The 26,906-nt window shown below is 41.3% G+C and overlaps 2 protein-coding genes across 7 annotated transcripts in view; both read left to right on the forward strand.

The window, feature by feature from the left end:
- NCBP3 (nuclear cap binding subunit 3) overlaps positions 1–12,470 on the forward strand; it is a 33,061-nt gene extending 20,591 nt beyond the window's left edge. The window contains exons 8-14 of the mRNA XM_041724849.1: positions 794–893; positions 1,186–1,289; positions 3,102–3,145; positions 7,518–7,783; positions 10,013–10,167; positions 10,982–11,143; positions 12,235–12,470. Of these exons, the coding sequence (XP_041580783.1) occupies positions 794–893; positions 1,186–1,289; positions 3,102–3,145; positions 7,518–7,783; positions 10,013–10,167; positions 10,982–11,143; positions 12,235–12,470 (1,067 nt within the window). The remainder of the gene's footprint in view (positions 1–793; positions 894–1,185; positions 1,290–3,101; positions 3,146–7,517; positions 7,784–10,012; positions 10,168–10,981; positions 11,144–12,234) is intronic.
- Positions 12,471–12,926: 456 nt separating this feature from the next.
- The window catches only part of ITGAE (integrin subunit alpha E), a 74,295-nt gene continuing 60,315 nt past the window's right edge, over positions 12,927–26,906 (forward strand). For 5 of the 6 annotated variants that reach the window (XM_041724845.1, XM_041724842.1, XM_041724843.1 and 2 more), the window contains exon 1: positions 12,927–13,025. In XM_041724845.1, coding sequence (XP_041580779.1) covers positions 12,989–13,025 — 37 coding nt within the window. In that variant the 5' untranslated portion in view covers positions 12,927–12,988. Of the gene's footprint in view, positions 13,026–22,890; positions 22,991–26,906 lie in introns of all 6 variants that reach the window. The other variant, XM_041724844.1, reaches the window with a different exon arrangement.

Raw genomic sequence — 26,906 nt, forward strand, 5'->3', positions numbered from 1 at the left:
GTTTTTTTTTTTTAAAGGATGCACTTGTTGGCTTGTGTCACTATTTACGTGTAGCACCAGATACATGTGTATTGGTATTCACCTTTTGTAATCCATGAGTGCCCCAGGAGCTAGCAAAGACCTATTACGAAAATGTGTGTGATCACTGACCACCTTTTCTTTCTATTGACTGGCATTTTAACTTGACAAAAGTGATCTTTTCTCTGTTTATAGAGTATCTTATTTGAATGCATTTTAAGTGAATGGTGCTATGCTGTTTTCTTTAAGCCATTTTGAGAACATCATGATAGATTGGAAAAAATGCTTTACCAGATATATGGAATTATGTATAGTCTCTTTCTTTAACATTAATTCTTTGTTATTGGAGTGTTGTCATTCAGAAATGAATGTCATCTTTCATGGAGACAGTGAAAATGCTACCTCTTCTAGAAAGCTTTTTTTTATTCCCACACAGCTATACTGACTGTAGCTCTCTTAAGCTTCTTAGAACTTTGTATGTTGTATTGTTGTTGTTAGCAGTGTTTTCTCTATGAGGTCAGCTCCTTAACATTAGCTTAACTTCATTCATCTCTGTATTTTACTCCACTCCCTCTATACTGCTCTGCTTTTGTAGGCACTGAGAGTGAATATTTGTAGTGTATCTTTCCCTTTTGTTGGTAGATTGTGCTGATCTGATCCCAACTATGGAAAACATTTTTTTTAGCCATTCAACATTGTCTTCATACCAATGCGAAATCCTAGGTAACTGTCGTAATTAATTTTTATTTATTTTTTTTTCGTAATTAATTTTTAGATGACAAAAAGGAACTTGGAGCAGCCAGAAGAAGTCAGTATTACATGAAATATGGGAATCCAAATTACGGAGGCATGAAAGGAATTCTTAGTAATTCTTGGTGAGTCCAAAATTTTAAAATACAATTTTAAATAGTACCTAAGCTTTTCTTAATCCCTCAGTTGGTATTCTGCAGTGGAATGTCAGCACTATGTGTGGACTCAAGGAAGACAAGAAGAAAGTTCAAGATTCTTAACTGTGGGTTAAATGGTATGAAAGGCCAAGTTTTAGTTTTATGTAAAATGTCTGTTTCAGCACCTAACATTGCATCGGTGTACAGTTAAACTCAATTAGTGGATTTCAAGGTCCTTCCTGTTGGTTTTTGATTATGTGCTTATTTTGGAATGTTGCAGGAAGCGAAGATATCATTCCCGTCGCATTCAGCGGGATGTGATCAAGAAGAGAGCCCTGATTGGGGATGACGTTGGCTTGACGTCCTATAAACACCGACATTCCGGTAGTTGCCTGCTCAGCTCTTGGGTAGACACATGTTTGGCTCCCGAAATCATATTCTTATTCTTAATACAGTCTTTTAAGGTTCCAAACTTTATCATCCTCTCTTCCTTGCCCTCACCCTCTGCCAACATATAGGAAAGTAAGTCAAGTCACAATTAATTTTAAATTGCCCATACAAAAGAGGTCAAATGATTTAATAAGAGCTGTTCTAACAAAAAGGGCCAAATGTGACATAAGAGAAATTGAAAGAAAATTTTCTATAGCAATCTAATTTTTCTACTATTAATATCAAAAGCTGCATGAAAACTTTTTAAGTTATTTTATCATATGACTTGATTTTATGGTTTCTTTGATGTTGAAAATAGACTGCTATGTTTAGTGTTTTATGCTTATTGGCTTGTGTACACGAATGTCTCAGTTAAATGAGATACCACGACTTGGGTTTCATTTTGTTTTTTGTTCCGTCCATCCTTTGTTCCTTTGTTTTGGTGCATATTATAAAAGAACCGTTTTCATTATGTTTTTATAAAGATTTGTTTTTATTTTTAATCTAACTTATAGAATTTTCTACATGCTTTGTAGAACTGCTAAGTCAGCATACAAACATAGGATAATATGCATACATGTTTATCATTGTAACGGACAGGTGAAGTCTCGTTTTTATTTAATGTATATATTCAAAATTGTATATTTGAAATCTGCATCTTAAAAATGCACATACTTTTCTGTTACAGTTACAGGTTACCAATTTCAAATTCTAGGATATTTTATCATATAATCTTTAATCATATAATCTTTAGATTAAAGAAATTGAAAAGCAAATCACCCCCTCATTCTAGCACTTTTATTATAAGCAACTTATTTCATTTTATATTTTCCTTATCTATTTTCATAATAAATATAATTGTTGTGAACATATATTTTTAGTCTTCCACTTTACAAGCATTTTTCCATGCACTCTAAAGTTACAGTTGATTTTTGTTATTCATGGTGGTATGTTCTATAAGGTCACTGTGATCATTGATACAGTGGATACTAAAACATTCAGAGACTCTGGTCACCATTTTCATCACCTGATCAGTATATAGCCTTCTTTGCTGTGTGTTTCTGTTTAAAGATATCTTATTAAATACATATTGTTGATTCATTAACATTGGACTCACAGCCAACAGCATTATAACTCATGCTTGAACAAAGCTTACTTAACACAAATTTATTCTGTAAGGCACATCACAGTCTTCTTGTGCTTAGAAACACTAGACAGCTTTGACACTATACCCGGAAGCCATTTTTTTAAATGTTTAAGTGAACTCACCAACAAAAGCCACAAAAATATGAAAAACATGGCACTTCATAGATTGCAAAAAAGGGCACTTGTTTACAGTATGAGAGCTGAAACAAGAAAGAATGTTGTCTCATTTGACCTCGGCTGGGAATACGCACATCTGGTGACTCAATTTTTTTTTTTTTACACTCTGTGCACGTCCACAAATGACCATGAAAACACTATGAGTGTTGATACAGAGTTACAAATAAATATGGCAGATTTGCAAATATAGAATTCACGAATAATGACAAATGTACTTTAGATAACTTTATAATATTCCATCAGGTTGCTAGATCATACTTTACCTAGCCAATCTTCTATTTTAGGTATCAGAATGGCAACTAGATTGGCACTAATACAGATAATACTCCAGTAAGATCTTGGGCACGGGAACACCACCTTTTAAAAAGGTCACCAATATAGAGCAGAAAATCAGATTCATTAATTTTAGTGCTTTTCCTAATGTTTTTTGGTTAAATTTCTTAGGACTAGTAAATGTTCCAGAGGAACCCATTGAAGAGGAAGAGGAAGAAGAGGAGGAGGAGGAGGATCAGGACATGGATGCAGATGACAGGGTGGTAGTAGAGTACCATGAGGAGCTCCCAGCTCTCAAGCAGACCCGGGAGCGGAGCACATCTAGGCAGTCCAGTGCCAGCAGTTCAGACTCTGATGAAATGGACTATGATCTAGAACTGAAAATGATTTCCACTCCTTCACCAAAGAAAAGCATGAAAATGACCATGTATGCTGATGAAGTGGAATCTCAGTTGAAAAATATTAGGTGAAAATATTTTGTCTTTTTATCAATGCTAGCTTTTAATTTTGTTTTAAATACTAATCCCTAACTTCCTCTTAACTCTTAATTTTATTTTTTTTATTTTTTTTATTTTTTTAAATCATGTTTAGACTATCAGCTCGTTATATTTTATTTATTTTTTTATTTTTTTTAAGATTGCTTGATTGATTGATTGATGATAGAGAGAGAGGCAGAGACACAGGAGGAGGGAGAAGCAGGCTCCCTACCGGGAGCCCGACATGGGACTCGATCCTGGGACTCCAGGCTTGCGCCCTGGGCCAAAGGCAGGCGCTAAACCGCTGAGCCACCCAGGGATCCCCTCAGCTCATTATTTTATAGACTGCCTCTCAGTTTCGGTTTGTCTGATATCTCCTGATTAAATCAAGTTGTGCGTGTTAGGCAAGAGTACCATAGAAGTGCTGTTATATCATTTTCAGTGCAGGATGTCAGGAGACACATGATATTTACTTTTCCCATTTATGGAGATGTTAACTTTTCTCACTTGGTTAAGGTTTCTCCTGTTTTTCCATTTGTTAATATAAAAATTTGTGGAAGGTACTTCAAGATTATGTAAATAGACTTTTGCTCATAATTCCACTCAGCATCCATTGATGACTTTTTAACTCTACATTTATTTGGCATTCTGCTTTGTAAGAAGTTTTCTCTTTCTTTCTCTTTCTTTCTTTCTTTCTTTCTTTCTTTCTTTCTTTCTTTCTTTCTTTCTTCTTTCTTTTTAGACTCATGAGTCTTATTCAGTGGGTTATCATTCATTCCTATCATTAATTTGACTTATGAATCTTCTTGGATTTGGTCGGTGGAGCCCCTTTAAGCTTTATTGTTTTGACATGCATTCATGATTCTTTGAGCATTTTCTTACTTTATGGCACAGTAAAACATCTCGTTTTACCAGACTGGACTTGTACTTTCCCTGTCCCAGATCTGGAATCAGCCATTTCTCCAAGGAGCTAGTGGGCATGTTTTTTTTTTTTAAAGGATGCACTTGTTGGCTTGTGTCACTATTTACGTGTAGCACCAGATACATGTGTATTGGTATTCACCTTTTGTAATCCATGAGTGCCCCAGGAGCTAGCAAAGACCTATTACGAAAATGTGTGTGATCACTGACCACCTTTTCTTTCTATTGACTGGCATTTTAACTTGACAAAAGTGATCTTTTCTCTGTTTATAGAGTATCTTATTTGAATGCATTTTAAGTGAATGGTGCTATGCTGTTTTCTTTAAGCCATTTTGAGAACATCATGATAGATTGGAAAAAATGCTTTACCAGATATATGGAATTATGTATAGTCTCTTTCTTTAACATTAATTCTTTGTTATTGGAGTGTTGTCATTCAGAAATGAATGTCATCTTTCATGGAGACAGTGAAAATGCTACCTCTTCTAGAAAGCTTTTTTTTATTCCCACACAGCTATACTGACTGTAGCTCTCTTAAGCTTCTTAGAACTTTGTATGTTGTATTGTTGTTGTTAGCAGTGTTTTCTCTATGAGGTCAGCTCCTTAACATTAGCTTAACTTCATTCATCTCTGTATTTTACTCCACTCCCTCTATACTGCTCTGCTTTTGTAGGCACTGAGAGTGAATATTTGTAGTGTATCTTTCCCTTTTGTTGGTAGATTGTGCTGATCTGATCCCAACTATGGAAAACATTTTTTTTAGCCATTCAACATTGTCTTCATACCAATGCGAAATCCTAGGTAACTGTCGTAATTAATTTTTATTTATTTTTTTTTCGTAATTAATTTTTAGATGACAAAAAGGAACTTGGAGCAGCCAGAAGAAGTCAGTATTACATGAAATATGGGAATCCAAATTACGGAGGCATGAAAGGAATTCTTAGTAATTCTTGGTGAGTCCAAAATTTTAAAATACAATTTTAAATAGTACCTAAGCTTTTCTTAATCCCTCAGTTGGTATTCTGCAGTGGAATGTCAGCACTATGTGTGGACTCAAGGAAGACAAGAAGAAAGTTCAAGATTCTTAACTGTGGGTTAAATGGTATGAAAGGCCAAGTTTTAGTTTTATGTAAAATGTCTGTTTCAGCACCTAACATTGCATCGGTGTACAGTTAAACTCAATTAGTGGATTTCAAGGTCCTTCCTGTTGGTTTTTGATTATGTGCTTATTTTGGAATGTTGCAGGAAGCGAAGATATCATTCCCGTCGCATTCAGCGGGATGTGATCAAGAAGAGAGCCCTGATTGGGGATGACGTTGGCTTGACGTCCTATAAACACCGACATTCCGGTAGTTGCCTGCTCAGCTCTTGGGTAGACACATGTTTGGCTCCCGAAATCATATTCTTATTCTTAATACAGTCTTTTAAGGTTCCAAACTTTATCATCCTCTCTTCCTTGCCCTCACCCTCTGCCAACATATAGGAAAGTAAGTCAAGTCACAATTAATTTTAAATTGCCCATACAAAAGAGGTCAAATGATTTAATAAGAGCTGTTCTAACAAAAAGGGCCAAATGTGACATAAGAGAAATTGAAAGAAAATTTTCTATAGCAATCTAATTTTTCTACTATTAATATCAAAAGCTGCATGAAAACTTTTTAAGTTATTTTATCATATGACTTGATTTTATGGTTTCTTTGATGTTGAAAATAGACTGCTATGTTTAGTGTTTTATGCTTATTGGCTTGTGTACACGAATGTCTCAGTTAAATGAGATACCACGACTTGGGTTTCATTTTGTTTTTTGTTCCGTCCATCCTTTGTTCCTTTGTTTTGGTGCATATTATAAAAGAACCGTTTTCATTATGTTTTTATAAAGATTTGTTTTTATTTTTAATCTAACTTATAGAATTTTCTACATGCTTTGTAGAACTGCTAAGTCAGCATACAAACATAGGATAATATGCATACATGTTTATCATTGTAACGGACAGGTGAAGTCTCGTTTTTATTTAATGTATATATTCAAAATTGTATATTTGAAATCTGCATCTTAAAAATGCACATACTTTTCTGTTACAGTTACAGGTTACCAATTTCAAATTCTAGGATATTTTATCATATAATCTTTAATCATATAATCTTTAGATTAAAGAAATTGAAAAGCAAATCACCCCCTCATTCTAGCACTTTTATTATAAGCAACTTATTTCATTTTATATTTTCCTTATCTATTTTCATAATAAATATAATTGTTGTGAACATATATTTTTAGTCTTCCACTTTACAAGCATTTTTCCATGCACTCTAAAGTTACAGTTGATTTTTGTTATTCATGGTGGTATGTTCTATAAGGTCACTGTGATCATTGATACAGTGGATACTAAAACATTCAGAGACTCTGGTCACCATTTTCATCACCTGATCAGTATATAGCCTTCTTTGCTGTGTGTTTCTGTTTAAAGATATCTTATTAAATACATATTGTTGATTCATTAACATTGGACTCACAGCCAACAGCATTATAACTCATGCTTGAACAAAGCTTACTTAACACAAATTTATTCTGTAAGGCACATCACAGTCTTCTTGTGCTTAGAAACACTAGACAGCTTTGACACTATACCCGGAAGCCATTTTTTTAAATGTTTAAGTGAACTCACCAACAAAAGCCACAAAAATATGAAAAACATGGCACTTCATAGATTGCAAAAAAGGGCACTTGTTTACAGTATGAGAGCTGAAACAAGAAAGAATGTTGTCTCATTTGACCTCGGCTGGGAATACGCACATCTGGTGACTCAATTTTTTTTTTTTTACACTCTGTGCACGTCCACAAATGACCATGAAAACACTATGAGTGTTGATACAGAGTTACAAATAAATATGGCAGATTTGCAAATATAGAATTCACGAATAATGACAAATGTACTTTAGATAACTTTATAATATTCCATCAGGTTGCTAGATCATACTTTACCTAGCCAATCTTCTATTTTAGGTATCAGAATGGCAACTAGATTGGCACTAATACAGATAATACTCCAGTAAGATCTTGGGCACGGGAACACCACCTTTTAAAAAGGTCACCAATATAGAGCAGAAAATCAGATTCATTAATTTTAGTGCTTTTCCTAATGTTTTTTGGTTAAATTTCTTAGGACTAGTAAATGTTCCAGAGGAACCCATTGAAGAGGAAGAGGAAGAAGAGGAGGAGGAGGAGGATCAGGACATGGATGCAGATGACAGGGTGGTAGTAGAGTACCATGAGGAGCTCCCAGCTCTCAAGCAGACCCGGGAGCGGAGCACATCTAGGCAGTCCAGTGCCAGCAGTTCAGACTCTGATGAAATGGACTATGATCTAGAACTGAAAATGATTTCCACTCCTTCACCAAAGAAAAGCATGAAAATGACCATGTATGCTGATGAAGTGGAATCTCAGTTGAAAAATATTAGGTGAAAATATTTTGTCTTTTTATCAATGCTAGCTTTTAATTTTGTTTTAAATACTAATCCCTAACTTCCTCTTAACTCTTAATTTTATTTTTTTTATTTTTTTTATTTTTTTAAATCTTTTTTTTTTTTTTTAATGTTTTTTTTTAATTTTTATTTATTTATGATAGTCACAGAGAGAGAGAGAGAGGCAGAGACACAGGTAGAGGGAGAAGCAGGCTCCATGCACCGGGAGCCCGACGTGGGATTCGATCCCGGGTCTCCAGGATCGCGCCCTGGGCCAAAGGCAAGCGCCAAACCACTGCGCCACCCAGGGATCCCAACTCTTAATTTTATAATTACTTTTATCTGTTGCATCAAATTTTTCCTTTAAATATACAAGAATTAATCATTGTTATAAAAATGACAGTGCAGAAAAAAAAAAAATGACAGTGCAGAAAGTGAAAATCACCCATAATCTTATCCGTTCCTAAAATCATGACTTAGCAGTCGAGTGAATAACTTTCCTGCTAATTTTATGCATATACCTAACACATGGAGAAATTCTAGAGTTCTACAGAAATGAAGTTGTATTTATATTGTCTTCCAGTGTGCTTTTCCTGTTTAATATAGTGTAGATTTCTATTTTTTCATCCAGATATAGTCCTTTGTTTGAAAATATCATGATTTATTTGGTCAATCCCTTATTGATAGACATTTAGGTTTCTATTTTCTTACTATTGGGATGCCTGGGTGGCTCAGCGGTTGAACATCTACCTTCGGCTCAGGGTGTGATCCCGGAGTCCCGGGATCGAGTCCCACATGAGGTTCTGTGCATGGAGCCTGCTTCTCTCTCTGCCTGTGTCTCTGCCTCTCTTTGTGTCTCACATGAATAAATAAAATCTATTAAAAAATAAAATTAAGGGATCCCTGGATGGCACAGTGGTTTAGCGCCTGCCTTTGGCCCAGGGCGTGATCCTGGAGACCCGGGATCGAATCCCACGTCGGGCTCCCAGTGCATGGAGCCTGCTTCTCCCTCTGCCTATGTCTCTGCCTCTCTCTCTCTCTCTCTATCATAAAAAGAAAAATAAAATAAAATAAATAAAAAGAAAAAAAATAAAAAATAAAATTAAAATATATCTTACTGTTGCACTAACTAGATAAATTTCTTGAATTCCAGTTATTGCACAGAGCTGCATATATGTTGAAAAATGTGGTGGTGTTAGGGTTGCCTGGGTGCACAGTTGTTTCAGCATCCAACACTTGGTTTCGGCTAAGTTCGTGATCTCAGGATCATGAGATCAAGCTCCATGTTGGGCTCAGTGCAGTCTGCTTAAGACTCTCTCCTCTCCCTCTCTTCTTCCCCCCCCCCCCACTCCTCCTCTCACATATTCTCTCTCTCTCTCTCTGTCTCACCCTCTCTAAAATAAATAAATCTTAAAATAAAAATTGGTTTTGCTAAATTTCGTTGCAAAAAGATGTTAATTACTTTATAACCTTTTACCTCTATAGTTATCAGTCTTATCACTGTAAGTTTTGCTAATTTTGTGGACCAAGAAAAAAAGTTATTTTAATGTGTATTTCTTTGATGACTATTGGGGATGAGCAGATTCCTGAGGGCAGATGGCATGTGCACAGCTCAAAGAGTTGGCATCTATAGGGGTATTCTCTCTAACTGTTCTTGGTAGTGTGTTTGGGGAAAAGAAAAACAGTTCAATCTGGTTCATTTGTATGGCTTTGTTCATATCCTTATTTTTAGTTTTCAGAGAACTTTGCAATGTTGGGTGCTGCCAGAATAATGCTGGTGCCTAGCATGGTAGCAGATGTCTATAACAGAGAAGTTTGTCCTTTAAAGAAAGAGATTGTAGACTCTGTCGCATCTTGACTATAGTGAAGTCACAGCCTGGGTGCACAGAGATCCCTTAGCCCTTTGCAGGCCTTACTTAATGTTTGTCTCAGAAAGGAGGGGACTTGCAATTACATATTCTGTGATAGTTTACAGTATCATTTGTGGAAACCACCCTGGAAAACTCAGTAACCTAATTGTGCTGATTGGTCTCTTTATAGCAGGCTGATCATGATTTTTGTAAGCAAATAATTACTGGTATATGGTATTTATGAGTGGATATTGGCTGTATTAGATTGGGCTGCTTAAATTATTTTCGCCAAATTACATGAGGTTATTGTGTAGGCATTGTCCCACAGTTGGAGGTAGTAACTGTGCCTTTTTTTTTTTTTTTTTTTTTTTTTAAGGAACTCCATGAGGGCAGATACTATATCTACAAGCAATATCAAAAACCGAATTGGTAACAAATTACCAACTGAGAAATTTGTAGATGTCCGACATCTGTTAGATGAAAAACGCCAGCACACACGTCCACGGCCACAAGGCAGCAATACTAAATCAGGTATTGTTGAGTTGTGTTTCTGAGTTCCAGAAAGCAAATCAGGGCAGAGATAGGTCCTTGGATTAAACATTGCCCTTAATGAACTGGTTTAATTGTCATAGTGCATCACCTCTAAATTTGAGGTTAGGCAGTAGAACTTTCAGACATGAAAAATAATCATAAATTTGAAGACATAAAATTGCCTTCAATATTTTTGTCCCAATTATTTTACTTTATATGTCATTGATATACTTTATACATAAGAATAATAGAAATCAAGTTGAGTTGTTATATAAATGGTAAAGAATTTGAACTAGATGGTATACATGTGCAGAGTCGCAGAGTGGGTACTTGGCCTTGCCTGCTGTGTGCCAGGCTCCAGGTTAGATGCTGGGAATGCTGGAATCTCTGGAGGGGTTGCAAGTCATTATAGAACTTAGATGGAGAAACATGAATGCACACATTCAAGTAATTCCACTCCAAAACAGAATGGAGTAAGTGCTCTGATAGGTCTGTAAGAAGTAGTTTGTGGGAGCATAGAGGGGAGGTAGGTCTACTGGGGGAATTGTAGAGAGTTAATTTTGCCTCAAAAGTTCCTTTCTGGAGCAGTCAGCTGAGAATTTTTTTCTCACTGAAAGCCTGTATGTCTGAATTCTCTTAGGGAAATCCAGACTGATTATATAGAGAGAAGGATTTTAGAAGCTTGATTTTGTCAGGTACTTTGCCCTCATTTGGGGAGATTTGGCACGAGATCCTCTAGACATCTTAGGTTGACAGTATCAATAGCAAAGCACACATGATTGGTCATAGTAAAACTTTTTTTTTCTTTTTCTAGATATACGCCAGCGGTTAGGAAAAAGACCATATTCTCCAGAAAAGGCTTTTAGTAGTACCCCAGTCTTTCGGAGAGAGCCTTTTTCTGATGTACATAGTAGGCTGGGTGTTCCCAGGCAAGATGTTAAAGGCCTCTACTCTGATACTCGGGAGAAGAAATCAGGTTGGTAACACTTAAAACTGAGGGGGGGAGTAGGAACTGGGTAAGAGCAGACTGTAGCATTGAAATACCTTGTCAGTCAAAGGCAGGAAATAGCATATGTCAAAAATAAATTATTTTTCTTCTTCCATTACAGTCATTGTCATAATTATAATAAGGGTAATGGAAAATTTAGAAAATGGAAAAAACAAAATTAGCCTTGGTTCTTTCTGCTTAGCACGAATACTATTTATTTATTTATTTATTTATTTATTTATTTATTTATTTATTTTTAAGAGATTTTTTATTTATTTATTCATGAGAGACAGAGAGAGAGAGAGAGGCAGACACAGGCAGAGGGAGAAGCAGGCTCCACGCAAGGAGCCCAATGTGGGACTCGAACCCAGGTCTCCAGGATCATGCCCTAGGCTGACGGTGGCGCTAAACCGCTGAGCCACCCGGGCTGCCCTAGCACGAATATTTTTTAGTCTTAAGTTTCTATTCAAGTCTTTGTCCATATACGTATTCTTTGTTCATACAGGATTTTATTATGATCATTTTTTATCACATTGTTAAATTCTTTATTAATAAAATGCTTAATAGCCTTATAGTGTAGTATGCTATGAAATTATAAACACATAATTTTTCTATTTTTAGATATTAGTAAAGTACATTTTAAAAATTAATGAATAGTGGGCCAAATCTCTGAAAGTTTACAGTATAGCAGGCCTATCAGTTTGCAGAATTTATAGCTGGGAATGATCTGGGAATGGCCCACTTCCGGCAGAATGAAGCTCTACACAGAATGGTGAGTCTCACCAGGGAGGGGCAGGTGTAGCATAAGCAGCCTCCCAGGTGATTCTGATATGCATGAGAGGCACATGTCCCCAACTGTGAGGGTCTCCCATTGGTCCAGATCCCTCAGTTTTCCAGGCAGAGGACTATAGCCAGGGAAATGAGATTACCTTCCTAATGCTGTACAAAGGTTACAGGAGCCACAGACCCTTTCCCAGTGTCTTTTATGCATCAGGTGTTGACAGTGTGCCTGCTTCCTCTGTATTACCCTGCTTGTCAGCATTGACCACCAAAACTGAAATGCCTTCTCACCCAAACAGGTAGTTTATGGACTCGCTTAGGATCTGCACCCAAGACCAAAGAAAAGAACACAAAGAAGGTGGATCACAGGGCGCCAGGCGCTGAGGAAGATGATTCTGAGCTGCAAAGGGCATGGGGGGCTCTGATAAAGGAGAAAGAACAGTCTCGCCAAAAGAAGAGCCGGTTAGATAACTTACCATCTCTCCAGATTGAAGTTAGTCGGGAAAGCACCTCTGGTTCAGAGGCAGAGTCCTGATGCCCTTGGGGCTGATGGCAGCTGCCCTAAAGTCTGACATTCTCCTGCAGGGTGGGGTGCACAGTAGAAACCTCCCTCCCTCCCCCCACAGGAGTTGGCGCCCCTCTTGCTCTTACACAGTCACCCTCAGCTCTTGCTACTATAGCAAGACATGTTAAGAATGTGACATGCTTTGAAGGGCATCTATCTTTTGCTGCAGAGTTTGAGTTCTGGGCCCTCAATTCTTTCCCCACTATCCCACAAGCTTTACCCTTTGAGGAAAAGGCAGCCCTCCAGATTTTGTAGACGTTTTTCTTAATATTTTTAACATTATGTCTTTTAAAGAAATGTTTTACACAGTTCATCCAAAGAGCAGAGAACTGAACTTCTCACTATTGCCTTGGCCCTGACAGCTGTTACCAGCACCCTTTTCCCAAGAAAAGTCAATTCCCAGGTGCTTATTGGACAGCCTTCGAGGGGGAAGATGAGGGAAGCTGCCAGCTCACCCTTCCAGGACCCTAGTGTGGGGGCCGAATCTCATGGACCTGACCTCAGAGGTGCACCAGTGCCGCCCAGGTAGATAAGAGATGCAGCATCGATCGTGCTTCCGTTTCTCCCTGGGGATTTCTGTTAGGGGCCTCTTCTTAGCAATCAGCTTGAAGTGAAGATCAAGTTCAGTGCTGTGGGATTTTTAGGAACAAAAAACTGTGACTTCTGGATTTCGGGTGGATTTTTGTGCTGGGGTGGGGTCATGAGTTAATGTTGAACAATTTTTAAGTCTGTATTATGTTCAAAAATATAAATGATTTAAAAGTTTAAATTTTTAATTTTTATATGTGAAAATACTTCCTGTTGGCTACAAGGGAAGCTCAAGTGGTGTCTTATGTGTGCTGTTAAATATATATTATATACTTTGGAAGAAGGCAAAGAGAGGAGTCTCATTATTTTTAAATGAACCTAATTGTATAGTCTGCCTGTTGTATATAGTGTTCAGCTTGCTTTTTGGTCACTGTAGGAAAAAAACCCATCCATCTGAGATGGGGTCCTGTTGTTTATTATCACTTCAGAAGTGATACGTTAGTATTTATTCTATTTCCAAGTTCTGGCACCTGAAGATACCTTTAAAACTGGCAAATAAGATAATAGTTATAGAAATTTCAGTTTATTTCACATTTACTTCTAAACTCCTTTCAGATTATTTTAAAGGCAGTAGATTATTTTGTCTTCCTATTTGATCTTTATTTTGAAGTATTTAATGTTTGTATTCCTCTGCAGGCATAAAAATAGCATTTCACTTCAATTCACTAGAACTTAAGAGTTAGCGATAGTAAGCCTTTGTCCCTTTGTGATGTCACAACTCCTCACCTATCTGGAGTGTTTCAGTACATGGTGCAGCCCTGGATTCTAACGATCTTTACTTTTGAGTGAGCTAATCGTCTCATTGATAGTTGATTACAGTGTGGTGTGATTGAATGCAGAAAACTGCTAAAAAAGGAAGTAAAGGGCCGTGGGACTTGAGAACTACAACAACTGTACCATGTTTGGTTGGTTAACCTACTTTTCACTCCCTTTAGAAAGATTAGAGACTATAACTACAGTATGTTTCTGCTTCCTGATAGGATTCTAAAAAAGAGATGGTTCTCTGACAATTGAGACCTAATGTTTCTGAGGTTTCTCGCTTCTTTTGTCCTGTGGAGCATGCAGCTGAGAGCCAGGTCCTTGAGAAGGGGCTAGGTTTCAGGAGTTGGTAAAGTGAGATGGACAAGGACCTAAGAGTCAGACCTGGATGGCAACGTCTGGTTTCTGTTCCATGAGCCTGGGCCTCCAGTTTTCCCATCTGTCAAATGAATAGGCTGGTGGTACCAGAGCTTCTGACTTTGTTGGTGCATCTCAGTGGTGTTTTACTCTTCCCAAAGCAATGGTTGTGGTGGGCTGGCCAGCACTGATTTCCGTTGCAGGTATAGGGAGGGTCAAGAAGACAGCTGAGGGCACACATAAGGTTTTGGACAGAGATTCACCCTCATCCCATTTCTGTTAGTCTCTGGGTCTTCTAGTGGGACAGAGATGTCCTTGTGGTGTAGTCTCAGCAATGTTCATAAACCCTTCTTCTGTATTTCCCAGTTAAGATCTTTTCCACCAGTAGTTTGGGCCCATCTGTCCCATGGCCTTAATAGCCCTTCCCAGTCTCCTGCTGGAGACCAGGGAAAGCTTTCTGGAACCGTGGTGGTATGTAATCAAAAGTGGGCCTTTGTTCTTGCTTCGGCAGCACATATACTAAAATTGGAACGATAAAACTGGGCTTTTGATCTAATCAGGAAAAATGCCCACGTCAGCAGCCCTGCAATTCTTACAAATACACAGAACCCAGAAAAGTATCTTTAAAGATTTTATTTCCCCCAGTTATCATTGCCTGCTTCCTCTCTTGCTCTTGGTCCACACTCAGGCACTCAGATCTTGCAATATCTTACATGTTGATATAAGGGCTTTGAATGCCCAGGCCCTTTCTTTAGAGTTTGGGAGTGAGGGTGGACAGTTCCCCTAGTGGCAGCTCAGTGTGCCAGGGTGCTTGTTATGCATCTGGGCAGCAAGGCTATACACTTTCCTATATTCTTCTTAGTTTTTACACATAGGAGATTTCAAATACATTTTTGCTGCTTGATAGTAATTGCAGATACCTCATTTCTGTTTCCCACTCTCCCCGTTGGGAGAGACACTAACTGCCCAGGAGAACTTGTAGAACCTGTGACAAGCCCTCCAGCCTTCCAAACTCTGGCCCCTTAGTCTGGTCTTGTGAACCCCTACCCTTAGTTTAATCCCTGTCTTCTCCCATTCCATCCCTGTGACAGCCTCTTCCCTGATCTTTGCCTCATACCCCTGTGCATTGCAGCTGGGATGAATTTTTGTTGTTTGCAGCTTTACTTAGCTATTATTTACATAGCATACAGTTCACTCCTTTAAAGTATACACTTCAGGGGCACCTGGCCAGCTTAGTTGGAGGAGCATGCAACTCTTGAATTTGAGGTTGTGAGTTAAAGCCCCATGTTGGGTGTAGCGATTACTTAAAAATACAAGATTTTAGGAAAAAAGGTATACACCTCAGTGGCTTTTAGTGTATTCACAGGGTTGTGTAGCCCTCACCACAGTCAATTTTAGACATTTTCATCACCAAAAATAGATGCTCTATTCATTAGCAGTCATTCCCTAGTCCCTCTTCCTTCCTGGCAACCACTACCTTTGGTTTCTATGGATGTCCCCCTGAACACTCATGTAAATGGAATCATACACTTTGTGGCAATTTGTAATTGGCTTCTTTCACTAAATATATTTTTGAGGATCATCTGTGTTGTAGCCTCTATTAGTACTCTTTTTATTAATAATATTCCATTGTATGAATACAATACATTTTATTTATTCATCAGTTGACAGACGTTTGGGTTGTTTCCACTTTTGGCTGATACGAATAATGCTGCTATGGAACATTTATGTACAGGCATTGGGGTGGTCATGTTTTCATTATTCTTGGGCTATATATCTAAGGGTGGAATTGTTGGGTCACACAGTAATTCTGTCTTAACCTTTTAAAGAACTGCCAGACCCAGGTGGCTCAGCGGTTTAGCGCCACCTTCAGCCCAGGGCGTGATCCTGGAGACCCAGGATCGAGTCCCACGTTGGGCTTCCTGCATGGAGCCTGCTTCTCCCTCTGCCTGTGTCTCTAACTTTCTCTCTCCCTGTGTCTCTCATGAATAAATAAATAAAATATTTTAAAATAATAATAAAAAAAATAAAGAACTGCCAGACTATTATCCCAATGGCTACATCATTTTCCATTTTCTTTATTAGTGTATGAGGGCTCCAGTTTTTCCACAGTCCTCGTCAATACCTGTTATTTCGCGGCATGAATTAGTATTTCATTGTGATTTTGATTTGCATATCCCTGATATCTAATGATGTTGGGCATCTTTTCATGTGCTTCAGAATGAACTTTCTTAAGAAAGTTATTAATCCATTATTATTAAGTTATTAATCCTTCTGCTTTAAAACTTTCCAAAACTTCACTATTGCCCTTGGAATAAATTCCAAACCCCAATGATAGCTCACAAGGCATAACAAAATCTAGCTTCTGGTATCTCTGGCCTGTTCTCCCCATCCTCCCCATCTTCCCCTGCCCTGTGCCTACTAGTTCCCGGAAATCATCTTGATCTTACCAGCCTTTCAAACTCTACTGAGTGCTTTTCTTCTCCAGCAGTGATACACTCCCCTGGACCTTTCTCCTTCCACCTGAGCCTCGCCATCTCTTTTCCCTCAGGACTTAGAGACCCTTCCAGGTAGCTGCCTCCCAACTTCCAGAGCCAGGTTATGGCCCCTGCTATATATCCTACAGTACTGCCATGAATGAGACTGCTCATTCCAGGTTTGAGTTATACAGGCACCTAAGATAAAAATAGAGTGTAATCAAAATTCTTCTTGGAAGCCTTGAGGAAGGTGCCATGTTGAAACCATCATTGTGAGATCCAGCACTGTTGGTTCCTGCCTGTGTGGGAACAGATGATACTTTCTTTGGTTGAGCTCCAGATGAAGTTGTCGGCCGTATTTTGCAAAAAAAAAAAAAAAAAAAACACTTATTCTTAGGTATTAAACTCATTCAGGCAAGCAACTCACTTTTGAAGAGGCTCTTGGGAACTGTAGCAAGCCACAGGAGCAGCAGGGCACAAGCTTACCTTATGTGAATGGAGGCGCAGGTGAAATGGCCCAAGTGACTTAAATTATTTTCCTTTATCCTTGTCTTTTTTTAAACTTTCTCAGAAAAATATACCATTGTGTTTGCTTAAGTGAAATGTGCATATGATGCCGAATTTCTATACCCGTCCCCCAAAGCCAGCACACCTATACACTGAATTGTAATTCCCTCCTCCTAGTTTGTCTTTTTTGCTAGATTGTAAGCTCCGTGAGAGCAAGGGCCATGTCTGGTTTGTTCATGGCGGTTTCTCCAGGCTTAGAACCATGCATGGCACCTGGCAAGTTATCTATAAACGTGGTAAACATATAAATCCCCCAGCTGCAGGAACAGCTTCATTCCTGGGGATCCCTTTAAAGGCTAGTCCTTGCTTTCTGCCTTGTACACACAATACTTGATGTTCATTTTATTTTCTCTGTTAGCCTGTAAGCTCCTGATGAGCAGGTGTCTTCGTGATTGTTATCTCTGTATCCTCCCACCATGCCAGTCCAGAGTAAGTAGTGCTTAAAAAGTGTTTGGTAAATGAGTGAATTATGGTAAACAACCCAGCTCTGACTCCTTTGCAGGGTAGTCAAATTGTAGCTGACACTACCAGATTGAAAAAGAGGAAGATTATTCAGAAGTGCATAAACTGTACTTGTATAAGAAAAAAAAAATCTCATTAATTAGACCTCCATAAAATTCAAATTTTGATGATCTGGCCATATCTGAGCTGACGTTTACCTTGTGTATAAAGGATTTGCTAGAGAATCATGTAGAATATTTTTTTGGAAAGCATTCATCTGCCCCAGAAGAGCAGGGAAGGAAGCTGGCAGATGGATGAGAGGCCCCCAAGAAAGATTGTTAAGCCAGTCTTTAGCTTTGAGTCTTATTGACAAGGAATGTGTTGCAATCTAGAGATGGCGAAGAGAAATAACTTGTTCAGGCAGCAGCTCTTTTGCCTGCAGTAGTATTCCACCTCTCACTTGAAGCATTCTTAAAGTTATGCTGAAATGCTAATGGGCGGTTTGCATTAATATTAACAAATCATGGTGTCACAGATTAATTGCTGTACAAATAAATTTGGTGTATAAGTATTTGCTTTTAAGCTTTATATAACACGAAGCAAATGAGAAAAGGCATTTTTTTTCCTCTAAGAACTAAAAGGACAGAATGTTTTTGATAATTTTGAGAATATCACAGTTGCTTTAAGGCAGATTGTTATTGCATAATCTAACGAACGAAAATCCAGAACTTTTCTTACGTTTATAAAATAAATCTGAGAAGAAAAAAATATGGTAGCATTTTTTAAAAATGAAATTCTATGAACATTTAATAGGACTTTGATGTTCCCGGAAGCAGTTAGGGAAATGCTGGCTCCAAAGCCTGTTTCAGATTGTGAGGCACTAAAGTGAGACTTTCCTGTGCTATATAAATAAAACTCTGGAGTATGGGTGATATTAACCTGCCAAAGTCAATACTTTGCCCTAGAGTTCTTGCCTGTTTTTGCCTGAGCAACTCAGAGGCCCTCTTTGCATGACCAGATTCTTCAGTAGTTGAAACTTTGTATTTAATTGCCTATCACCCTCACCCCTCACTGGTGTAGATTAGTGAAGGCAAGAGGCCCCCATCATTGGCAGGAGAGGAGACATGACCATGACCTTTCCTGGCTTTTTGTGTGTCTAATTATGTGATGCATCCCCTCTTGCCTTAGCAAGGATTACTCAAAAGGCTTATGAACAGGAGGTGGCACTTTTAGCTTAGGTAGAGTGTCTTTGGGGGAGGGTCCAATAGGATAGTATTAGAGACTGGGCCTGAAGCCCTGAGGGTTCATTTTTTCCTCACACACAAACTGGAAAAGACTGAACAAGTCCCTTCACCTCTCTGGACCTCAGTTTCCCTCTCTGTCAGATGAAGGGCTCAACTGAGATGGTCTCCAGGTTTCTTTCTATTGCTAATATGAGTTCTAGGGTCTTTGCTCTGCTTTTCCAAAGACATTTAGGAGCCTAAGTTGAAGAAGAAGGGAGTGGGGGCAAGTAAGAGGCCCAAGCCCTTGGACCCTTGGTCCATAAACCAACCCCTCAGTTAGAGAAGAACAAGAGGATCCTCTCCCTAGCTTCTTCCCTACTAAGCAAGCCCACCATCCCACACACACATGCACGCACACATGCACACACTGTTCAGTGTTTTATTTGGGAGGTTTTTTTAGGAGGTAGTCCAGTGTATTAGGTTGGGCTGCTGTAACAAAATACCTTAGACTGAGTGGCTTAAACAACAGAAGTTTATTTTCTCACAGTCTAGAGACTGAAAGGCCAAGATCCGGGTGCTAGCTAGCATAGGCAGGTTCTAATGAGCGCTTTCTTCCTGGCTTTCAGACAGTCATCTTCTCATAGTGCCCTCACATGGCCTTTCCTTGGTAAATGCACATGGAGAAAGAGCTCTCTCTTCCTTTTTGTAAGACCACTAAGCCTGTTGATTAGGGCCCTACCTTTATGACCTAAATATCTCCTTTAGGGCCTTTAGACCCTATCTGCAAGTAAACTCAACATTAGGGGTTATGGCTTCAACATTACAAATTTGACAGGAGACACATAGTTCAGTCCATGATCCCCAGTAATGCAAAATCCCAGTATATGTTTGTGAAATGAGGTCTCTGCTTTTTAAACGCTCAACTGGGAGAGATTTAGACCCATTGGGTGTGAGAGTAGTAGGGTGTAGTAGTTCAGAGTCCTGGTACTGGAGGAGATAGACCTGCCTTAAGTCCCAGCTCTGCCCTTTTTTAGCCATATGATGTTTGACAAGTGATCTGGGAAATCAAGATAACCAAGTAGGGTGGCTCTTAGGATCAGATGAGGTCTTTGCATGAAAGGCCTTTGGCACTGAGTCTGGCACTCCCCCCTTAGCGCTCAATCAGTGGTAGTGATTCCTGCTGCTCCTCAGACTTCCTCCAGCTCCTCTTTGCCAGCTCTGTCTTCTACTGTGTCCTGTCTCAGTAATTCCTTCCAAATTCCTCTTTCCAGCTTTTCAGGACTCAGAAGGCCAGTGGGTAGTTAGAACATCTTCTGTGCCTAGAGATGATGAGGCAGGACTATGGGAACAGCCCCCCATCCACCGGTGAGTGCAGATATCAGAGCTTTCCACTCACTCAAGACAGCATTTCTTTTACTTCTTGCTGAACAGGTCTTTATCCTGTAACTTTTAAGGCTTTATTTTGAAAAAAATTTCAAAATTACAGAAAAGTTTCAAGGATAGGACAAAGAACATTTTGCCATATTTTATCATTCATTCTTTCCTCCCCTTTCCTCCCCTAACCCCCACCTCTAAAGCATGAATTATTTGAGAGTGGCGTATGTACAACTGCCCCTTTACCCCTAAATATTTCAGTATACATTTCCTAAAGTCTTAGGAAGTAAGGACGGTCTCTCACATGACCATGATGTAGTTACCAAATACAGGAAATGTATAATTTTATCTGATCAGTACAGTAGTATCTAATCTTCAGTTACATGTTTCAATTTTGCCAACTATCCCAATAAAGTTTTTTAAAGCTTTTCTTTTTTATTTTTTTCTGGTCTAGGTTCCAGCCCAGGATCACACTGCATTTTGTTTTCCTCTCCTTAGTCTGCTTTAACCTGGGACAATTCTTTAACCTTGCCTTATGCTACTGATGTTTTTGTAGTTCACTCCAGTTATGTTGTAGAATGTCCCTCAAATCGGTCCCTTGCCATTTGTCTAGAACCTGTATGAGGCTGTGAGTGGAAGGGTTATAGAGCATAGTCTGGCCCTGTCCACGGGGTCTTAAGTTTGGATTTCCGGGGACTGTAGTTACTGTCAGGTAGGCTCGAAGGGCCTATGTGTGCTCATGATTAGAGTTCTACCATGCTGACACCAGCAAGCTTGGATCAATACATCTTTGAGGAATGCAGTCTTAGTCGGCATTTTAGGAGTCTCCAAAGATGCAGAAATGGCCCTGCACTCTGTGCAGCCTCCAGTCATCAGCTGGGCTTGGCCTGCTGAGGTGCCCTGAAGTTCATACTCCAGACATGAAGTCCTGCTCTCAGAAATGTTGAGCAAACTGCAGGCCTAGGTTCTTGTGTGTCCGTACTGCTGATCTGCTTTGTGGCCTGGGGTGGGGAGAGGAGCCTCTTCTGGCTCTGCCAAGTGTCTCTGGCACTCAAAACAAGTGTGGGGTAGGGAGAAAGTCACCGAGCCCCGGAGTGTTAGAAAACAGGCCAGGGGGGATCCCTGGGTGGCACAGCGGTTTAGCGCCTGCCTTTGGCCCAGGGCATGGTCCTGGAGACCCGGGATCAAATCCCACGTCGGGCTCCCGGTGCGTGGAGCCTGCTTCTCCCTCTGCCTGTGTCTCTGCCTCTCTCTCTCTCTGTGTGACTATCATAAATAAATAAAAATTTAAAGAAAACAGGCCAGGACTCTGGCCTGTGACAGGGTTAAGCCAATTTAGATGGTCTTCATTGTGATCTGACAGGCGGATGCAGACCTGGAACTTCATTTTTTTTAGGTGTTGGACAGTGTCAAAAATGGTGAATTGTAATCTCTATTCAAGCAACTATATAGCATCAGGAACTGTCACATTAGTTGTAGATATTTTGTCAGACCAAAGCAGACAATGAAAAAATGTCACCAAGCTCCACAAGACTTTGGCCAAGCTAACTTTCAATGTGAGAAACAAAATAAAATTAATTTTCATCTTGTCATTAAGTCAATACCCTTGTCTGCTTTGTTTTAACACTTGTGTTAACATTTTCAGTGTGCTCTCCCTAGGGATGCAGACATTCATGTGAGAGAAATAGAATCTCCTGCCTTTTTTAATGTAAATTAATTAAAATTAAATAAAATTTAAAATTCAGTTCCTGAGTTACACTGATAACCTTTCAAGGACCTAGTAACCACAGTAGTCTGTGTTGGACAACGCAGATCTAGAACATCACATAGTTCTGTTGGACAGCACTGCTGTGCTTTTCCAGCAGTCTGGGAAGCAGGAACACTTGCTTCTGTGACAGAAAACAGTCTTGGTCACAAAAGGAAGATGTGACAAATTGTGAAATTAGCTTTTAAATATGACTGCAGACTGTTGGCAGTATTTCTTTTGGGGTGTTGGATTAGATGAGAGATATGCTAGAAAGATTTATGGAATTTTATGTCTTCTGCCTGGTAGCCCAGAGCTATGTTAAGTTAGTTCCCGCATGGTGGTGTAGCCAGGTTTTAAAGAGAACACAGCCAAGCTGAATCACTGAAGTGGTGACTTCAGTCAGTGCATTGAGTCTTAACATTTATCAGGCCCACCATAGCCTCAGGGCTTTGAGTGCAGGGGCCAGGTACAGGAGCCCCATTTGTAGCAGTAGGGGTACTTCTAGTGGGAAGGGGACTTCATGCTCATGGCTGAGGCAACCACCGCTAAGGACCCTGGGCTGGGTGCTGGGCTGAGGCATCTGGTGATGGGGACTCACTCATGTGAACGATGAACAATGACTGAATTAACACTACTGCACTCACACATCTGATGAGGACATCCAGAGCTGTGTTTCCAGGCCAAACCTCAGCTCACTGTTCCAAGAAGTGTGGGTGATGGAGAAGGGCTTCCAAGACCCAGCCCACAACTGCTGAGGAAGCCGCACAGTTATGTACCAGTGGGAACATCTGTGTCTGCTTGAAAGTGCCTGTTGGCCTGTGGGTCCCTGCTTCTGTGTCTCTGTCTCCGCCTCCTAGCCACCCAAGCTGAGAAGGGGAAGCTGAAGAGGCCGAGGTCCACACGCTGCCTCTGCTCCAGCTAGGATGTGGCTCTTCCACACTCTGCTCTACATGACCAGTAAGTCAGCCTCACCTGCTGCCCTAAGGGGTTGCTGTGCCTCTGTCTGTCTAAATGGGGCTTTCTCTGAGCGGGAGGTCAGAGATAGTAGGGAATCCTTCAGGGAGGGGCTCTTGCTTGCAGAGTTAGATCCCCAGCCTTGCTCAGAGGCGCTTCTGAGGCTATTAACAGTGCTGACAGCCTGTGGCTTCAGACTCCAGAGCTCTGCCACCCTGTTCCTTCTCCAGCCAGCCTCCCCTCCCCACCCTGGGCCTTATCCCTACAGCACCCATTCCGGGCAAGTCCCTGGGTCTGTGCAAGTTTGATCTCAGAGTATGGACACTGATGATGCTCACCCTGCCCAACAGAGCACCCTTCCATCACAGACTGGGCTTCAGCAGATGAGGGTGGAGGACTCTGAGCACATGAACATTGAGGAGAGACTGGGGTGGGTATATGTCTGTGTGGTAGAAAGTGAGTGCACTGGGGGAGTCTGCTTCCTGTTTCTAACATTAGGGCAGTATGAGAACCTGCGTGTGGGTGATGGGGGGCACTTCCTCTTCCAGCCTGGGGGTCCCATTCTGGCCTTTAAACCTACCATGGAAACCACTTGGGGCAAGCCAAGCCATGAGCCTGCCCCTGCTCACAAGGCTTCAGGGACAAGATTGAGCATGGGTCAGCAAGCCGCTGGAGGTTGTTCAGGTCAAGCCTGAACTAGGGTGGTCCAGCCTGGTGATCTGGACAGGCTTCCCTGGGGGGTCTCCTGCATTGGTCAGAAGTGATAGAAGAACGAGATGGATATCAGGCAGATGTTTCAAGGCTTGGAAATGGAGTTCTCCCTGAAGGATGGTCAGGAGCCAGCAAGTAAGCACCAGACAGTACCTGAGAAAGCCGAATCCATTGTTGGAGGGAACTCAGAATTAGCATCCACCCCGGGGCTAGGTCACCAGGATGCAGACCAAACGTATAGGGCACAAGCAAAGCATACATTTTTGGACACATTTTAATTTTATATTCACAATAGACTTTATGAAAAGGTCAAAGCTTTGTCAAACTTCCTTTTCCTTATTTTACAGTTTCGCCTTCTTTTATTTTCAGTCACATGCACAGTGTAGAGAGGGTCTCACACTTTTTATGGCTTATGACTTTGATTCCCCCATCACCAAGTATGTCCGAAAAAGATACTTAGACTAGACTCTAGCCCTCATCCTCCCAGAAAGGAGGAGATGACTGGAGATAAGGGAGCCTAGTGACTGTCCAAAGTTACAAGCAAGTATGTGTAGAAATGGGGCTCTGGCCTCTGCCCTGCCTCCCAGCTCTAGAATATCCCATAGCCTGGGGTGCTAATCCTGGCATCATTCTGGGCTCCTGGTAGCCAATTTCCTGTCGCCTCTGGCATGACCACCCGTTGCCCCAGTGCCTTTTTTAGCAATGTCAGTCCAGGTGTCATTTATCAAACAGTCCCAAAATCAATGGACAGCAGAGAGCAAGGAGCAGGCTTGCAATAAAATCACTTAGCCTATAGCTTAGCTAAGCTAGGGAAAGGGTGTGAGAGCAGGGCCCCAGCAGCCCCAGTCTTAGTCTTGAGTGGGAGAAATGAAGCTGTGACAGTTCTGCTCCAAGCTGTGAGGTGGGATGGGGGGGATGGACCAATCCTAAAGAGTTTCCTGGAGGAGGTGTGACTGATGCTGAGTCTTAGGGGCTGGGGAGAAAGTGACAAGGAGATGCAGGGAAGATGGGAGGAACCCCTCAGATTATGACTCAGGCTCAGGGCCCTGAATCCGGTGCCTGGCTGGGCTTCCCAAGACTGGAAGAAATCTAGACTGTTCTGGCCTGACCCTGACCTTCTGCCCTTCCGAAGCCACCCACTGTGGTGATGTCCACTTCACATCTGTGAGAGCAGATAAGATGATATTAATTGTCTAAGAGTTTTCTACTCAGGAGCAGATACACAGACATACTACAACCCTGGAGCTGCCCATACCCCCATGTGTAACCACATCTTGCATTGCTACCATATAGCCTGCTGTCCCCAGGTCAGTCTATGACCACAGTCACTCACTTTTCTGTGGGTCACCTTACAGTGGTGAAGACGGGCCAGAAGTGTAGGGCCTGCTGTGCTGTTGCCCCAACTTAAGGCTGCAGCCTGTGGCCCTGTGGAGCCGTCATGGGGTGTGGGAAGATGTCAGGCCTGGCTCTGCCCAGGGCATACCCTGATACTTGTGTGCAAGTATATGACCGAAGATCTTGGTTGTAGAGATGACGGACCATAGTGCCCAACGTGGCCCTGAGAATGGAGGTCTTTAACAAGTATAGATTGATTGGGGGGGAGGGGGCTTTCTGTTTAGAAGCAGTATTGACAAAGTGAGGAGTCTGTTTAGGAAGATGGGGAACTGAATGGGGAACAGAAGGTTGCCGTCACACCTCCTCGTCCCCCAAGGACATGCTCGACCCTGAGGTTGAGGGTACAGTGTCCCTGTCTGGGGGCCCCTGTGTGAAGAGAAAGCAGGCTGCACTCACAACAAACCCTCTAATCCCCAGCCAGTGGGCCTATTGAGGATGCCTTTGACTATCACACATGGGGGATGAAAAAAGGGCATTCCAGGCAGAGGCAAAATATCTGAGAAGTGCAGTGTTTGTGGACAAGCCAGGTATGGACTGTGGTCCATGTGGGAGCCAGATGTATATGGGGGGCATGTGAGCAGTCGGGCTGGAGAGGTCCAGGGTGGTGATGGGGAGTGTGGAGGGTCAAGAGTACCAGGCTACGGAAGCTTGGACCTCACCCTGAGGGGAATGGGAAGCCATAGCTTCTTGAGCAGAGTGACAACAGTGAGACTTGCATGCTGGAAGGTGAAATCCTGGAGAAAGGGGAAACAATGAGGCTCCTTTGTGAAATACCAGTGTGAGTGGGTTGAAGGTGAACTGCCCCGTGGGACTGGCACCTTGCATGTGGCTCTGAGGCATGAGCTCCCCGCAAGGCCTTTCTGGGTGTTCTGTGCTGGGTATCAGGACACGTGACTCCAGTCCCGGTTCTACAGGTAGCTCCTTGTGTAAATTTGGACAAACCATTGCCCCTGGGCCTGAGTTTGCTAAACTGAGAATAGTGCTGTGAGAATGTATATTTAAAATGCCCATGAGAGACCTGAACTATGGGAAACGAACAGGGTTGCTGGAGAGGAGGTGGGGGGTGGGGGATGTGGTAATTGGGTGACAGGCATTAAGGAGGGCACATTATGTGAGAGCACTGGGTGTTACATGCAACTGATGAATCACTGTCTCTACCTCTGAGACTAATAATACATTATATGCTAATTAATTGAATTTAAAGAAAATAAATTTTTGAAAAATGAAATGCCCAGTGTGTTGGGGAAAGATAGAGGGTTGAGGGAGGAGGCAGTGCTGGCTGACAGGATGAAAGGAGGGTCTTATTTTTACTCAGCAGGCCTATGTGGCTCGAGACAGCCTGGGAGAAGCAGCCCTGTGGGTAGTGTGGTGACAGACTTTGGTTTGGCTGGGCTCTTGTATCTGACAGCACACAAGAGGGGCTTGAGATGGAGGTTAAGGCTGTCAGAACATGACAGGCCCTCCCTTGTGGTTATATCACTAACAGCGCCCAAGTATGGAGCCTCCAGTGGCCGCTGGGCAGGCATTGGCCTCTTTGCTCTACACAGCCATTTATCTCAGTTGGTGCTGCCCAAGGTCCTCCAGTGACTCTGTGGCAAAACAAGAATTTGAAGACAAGACTATCTCCCACTAGGGCCCGTGCTCTATTTTCTGAGACTCAGTGGAAAAGGAAGGGGCTATGCCATATCGGGACAGCCCAAGCAGAGGTAAAATGTCAGGGGCCTAGAGGGCCCTGCTGTAGCAAGGTGGCCCATGGCTGGCAGATCCCTGAGCAGCTCTCAGGGTGGGTGCTGGTGTCTGGGGAAGCTCAGTG

This window comes from Vulpes lagopus, chromosome 12 (genome assembly GCF_018345385.1).
Source record: "Vulpes lagopus strain Blue_001 chromosome 12, ASM1834538v1, whole genome shotgun sequence".
NCBI lineage: Eukaryota > Metazoa > Chordata > Mammalia > Carnivora > Canidae > Vulpes > Vulpes lagopus.